Consider the following 4,071-nt stretch of genomic DNA (forward strand, 5'->3'; position numbering starts at 1 on the left):
TTATTCATCTTCAGCCTCAGTGATTGTTGTGTTTTTTATGGAAGTCTCCTTTTTCATAAGCAGTTGGTTATAGTGCTGAAATAATAACAAATTTAAATTTAATATAGGAAATGAAATCAACACCACACTACTACATACGTCTTCATTTTGTATGCGTATTATTCTATGCTGGATTTTTGGGGCCAATTGGCAGCTGGCCTGTTCCAAGTCATCGAGGGAAGCGCGACGTAACATCTGAAAGGAAAAGAAACGTAAGAAGTTAGCCCTCGAAAAAAATTACAAATTCTTTAACAAAATCCAATCATTTTTTTAAACTTTTAAAAAAAATATTTAAAATCATTTTTTTGTTTAATTTCGTTTTTATACCCTTCACCACCCTGTGGTACAGGGTATTATGTCTATGCGCATATGTTTGTAACAGGCAAAAGGAAACGACATAGACCCATAGTTCCTTTTGAGAATATGCATAGAATCACTTTCTGAGTCGATTTATGCATGTCCGTCCGTCTGTTGGTGTTAAATTGTAAACAAAGTACAGGTCGCATTTATAATCCGAATTGGATGAAATTTGGCACAACTCATTTGTTTGGCCCAAGGACGAGCCCTATTGAAATTGGGTAAAATCGGTGCAGATTTAGATATAGCTCCCATATATATTTTCGTCCGATTTAATGTAAATGGTGCACCAAAGTTCCTATATATGTTTCGAAATTTGGTACAGCCTACTTAATTAAGTCTAGAATGATGTGTGCTGAGTTTCGTGAAAATCGGTCAAGATTTAGATACAGCTCCCATATATAGTTTCGCCTGATTTTAGGTAAATGCACGAAATTTGGCACAGCTATTTGCACGAAATTTGGAACAGCGTACCGAATTCAGCCTAGACTGATGTGTGAAACGTTTCGAGAAAATCGGTTCAGATTTAGATATAGCTCCCATATATACTTTTGTCCGATTTAAGGTAAATGGTCCCTATAAATAATCCGATTTGCACGAAATTTGGCACAGCGTACTGAAGTCAGCCTAGACTGATGTGTGAAAAGTTTCGTAAAAATCGGTTCAGATTTAGATAAATTATCCGATTTGCACGAAATTTGGCACAGCGTACTGAATTCAGCCTAGACTGATGTGTGCTAAGTTTCGTAAAAATCGGTTCAGATTTAAATATAGATCCATATATATATTTTCGTCCGATTTAAGGTAAATGATGCTCCAAAGTCCCATATATCTTTCGATTTGCACGAAATTTGGCACAGCGTACTAAATTCGGCGTAGAGTGATGTGTGCAAAGTTTCGTAAAAATCGGTTCAGATTTAGATAGAGCTCCCATATATATTTTCGTCCGATTTAAGGTAAATGGTGCTCCAAAGTCACTACATATCTTTCGATTTGCACGAAATTTGGCACAGCGTACTGAATTCAGCCTAGACTGATGTGTGCAAAGTTTCGTAAAAATCGGTTCAGATTTAGATATAGCTCAAATATATATTTTCGTCCGATTTAGTGTAAATAGTGCACCAAAGTCCCTATATATGTTTCGATTTGTACGAAATTTGGTATAGCCTACTTAATTAAGTCTAGAATGATGTGTGCTAAGGTTCGTGCAAATCGGTTCAGATTTAGATAGAGCTCCCATATATATTTTCATCCGATTTTATGTAAATGCTACACCAAATTTAGCATTGCGTAGAATGATGTGTGATAAGCTTCGTGAAAATCGTTCCAGATTTAGATATAGCTCTCATATATATTATGTCCGTGAAAATCGGTTCAATGAAATGAAATTTAGCATAGGTTCCAGAAAGGCATGAAGATCTTATATTCAAGTTCGTTCAATTTCATGCCAATGTTCTTTCGAAAAGGCGGAGTCTGATAGGAGACATATGTAGAATATACCCAAAGTGGTCCGACTTTACTACTTTCCTTACTGGTTTAAAATCTATGTCTTTGAAAAAAAATATTTTCTTAAAAAAATATTCTTTAAAAATCGAAGTCTCTGTGGTCGTGCAAAATAAAAATCTTCTTTAAAAATACACGCCTGCCTACCTTTGAGCAATTCGTATTCGATAAGTCTATTGATTTTGTTTGGTGGCCCGACAATTTTCGTATCGGCGATGGACCATCCAATTCGAGATTATCCAACATTTGTACCATACTGTGGCGGCGGGACAGCGTTACCAATGATTGTCGATGTTTGGTGTGGTGGCCACCCTTGCCGGTGCGTAAATTTATTGCTTTAAAGTGATTTTGTACGGTTAGGCCCAGTTCGGGGCAGGAATCATCATCCATCTACAAAGAAGAAAAATGTAATTAATAAGAAATCTCAGACAAGTAAGATCATGCCCCCTACTACTCACCAATACTTTAGCGTCCTTAAACATAGTAAAACCATCACAGCCATTGTAAATGTAACTTTTAATACAGATTTTATATTTCTGTTCCATATTTAAATATTCATCGCCCACTTGCACCAGCTGGGGATCTATGCGTTTGCCCGGTGGTTTGGAGGGATCAAAGGCGAAGGTTACACCAGATACCTAAAAGAAATAAAATTTAATAATTTAGAAAAAACAGATTAACATTTTATTTGCTTTGGTTCTTACCTGAGGAAATCGACCCTCTAATTTCGGATAACCGGATACGGAATTTTCCAATGCCTCATATAAACATTTCCCGGTAATTTCCAACAAAATCAAAGGATCTCTCATGGGTATAATGTTGACCAAATCTCTCATAGTAAATGGCCCGGGCGGATGTATTTGATCCGAACGAAATGTACCCGAATTAATGAGAGCCACATCGGCTCCAGTTGCTGCCAGTGCCACATCACACACCCAATCACCCAAATTTGTTTCCTGGGTACGTATGGCTGAAAACCGGCCATCCAGTTCCACACTAAAGTTACCCAAAACTTCAGTCATTTTAGCCTCTATCACCTCGGAGTACTTGGCCAATTCCTTTTTCAATTCTTCATCCTCCGGGTACTTGGCCGTAACATCTACCGCCTCCACATCGATTTTCAACTTTCCATTTTCATCCCTTTCCTTGTGTATGGTAATTTTTGAGAATTGCCGAAAATCTGTACCGGATTTAATAATTTTAATGCCATTGACCTCCTTTATCTCATAGACATGATCATGACCGCCCAGGATGAGATCAATGCCTGGGCAATGTTCGGCTAAATTAATGTCATTAGGCGTACGCATATGCGTCAGAGCAATAATTAATTCACAGCCTTCGTTACGCAGTTCCTCGGCCAGTTTATTTCCCGCCTGGACATAATCAATGTAGGTCACCTCTTTGGGATCGATGGTGGGCAGCGTTTCAAGCCATTCCTTCTCCACCAAACCGATTAGGCCAATCGATATTTGATTGTGAAATATATAATGGGAAATTTTTCCACCACCCAACGGCCGTCCGGTTTCATTGTCCACCACATTGGACATCAGCCAGGGGAAGTTGGTCTTTTTGATGAGTTCCACAAGGACATCTAAGCCATGGTCTGGAATGAAGAAAATAGAGAATTAATAATTAGACATTAGTGGAACCTCTAAAAATATATTTTTTTAATCCATGATTGGTGGAACTTAAAAAAATATTTTTTTAAAAAGTTTGAAAAAAAAATTAATATTTTTTGGAATTTAAAAAATTTTTTGGAATTTGAAAAAATATTTTCATTAAAAAAATTTAAATATTTTTTAAATACCTTTTTTATAAGTTTTTTTTAAATATTTTTTTTTTAATTTTTTTGTTTTGGTTTTTAAATATTTCTTTTTTTTTTTTTTTTTGAACTCACCAAAATCATGATTCCCAAAAACCGCACAATGTGTTCCAATTTTATTGAGTACCGGCACCATTTGTTCACCCTGGGTAAAGGTACTTACTGGAAAAAAATAGTAAAACAATATTTATTAAAAAATCCAAATCCCTATTAGGTCCACAATCGACTACTTACACATGCTGGGCGAAAAAATATCACCACTAAATAAAACCAAAGGATTATCAACATCAAATGTCCTGACGGCTGTACAAAATCGTGTCGCTCCACCAATCGGCTCAACTTCTGTTGTT

At 36.4% G+C, this 4,071-nt stretch overlaps 1 protein-coding gene across 1 annotated transcript; it reads right to left on the reverse strand.

The window, feature by feature from the left end:
- On the reverse strand, positions 1 to 4,067 carry LOC133326013 (mannosylglucosyl-3-phosphoglycerate phosphatase-like; the record flags this gene model as incomplete). The annotated part of the gene is made up of 7 exons (XM_061534691.1): positions 1 to 75; positions 139 to 234; positions 2,047 to 2,289; positions 2,358 to 2,537; positions 2,604 to 3,502; positions 3,797 to 3,883; positions 3,956 to 4,067. Coding segments are annotated over 7 exons (1,692 nt in total), but the record flags the coding sequence as incomplete, so codon positions are not given.
- Between the last annotated feature and the right edge of the window lie 4 nt (positions 4,068 to 4,071).

This window comes from Musca vetustissima, unplaced genomic scaffold (assembly GCF_032173495.1).
Source record: "Musca vetustissima isolate MV318-11 ecotype Yass unplaced genomic scaffold, APGP_CSIRO_Mvet_v1 utg244302, whole genome shotgun sequence".
Lineage (NCBI taxonomy): Eukaryota > Metazoa > Arthropoda > Insecta > Diptera > Muscidae > Musca > Musca vetustissima.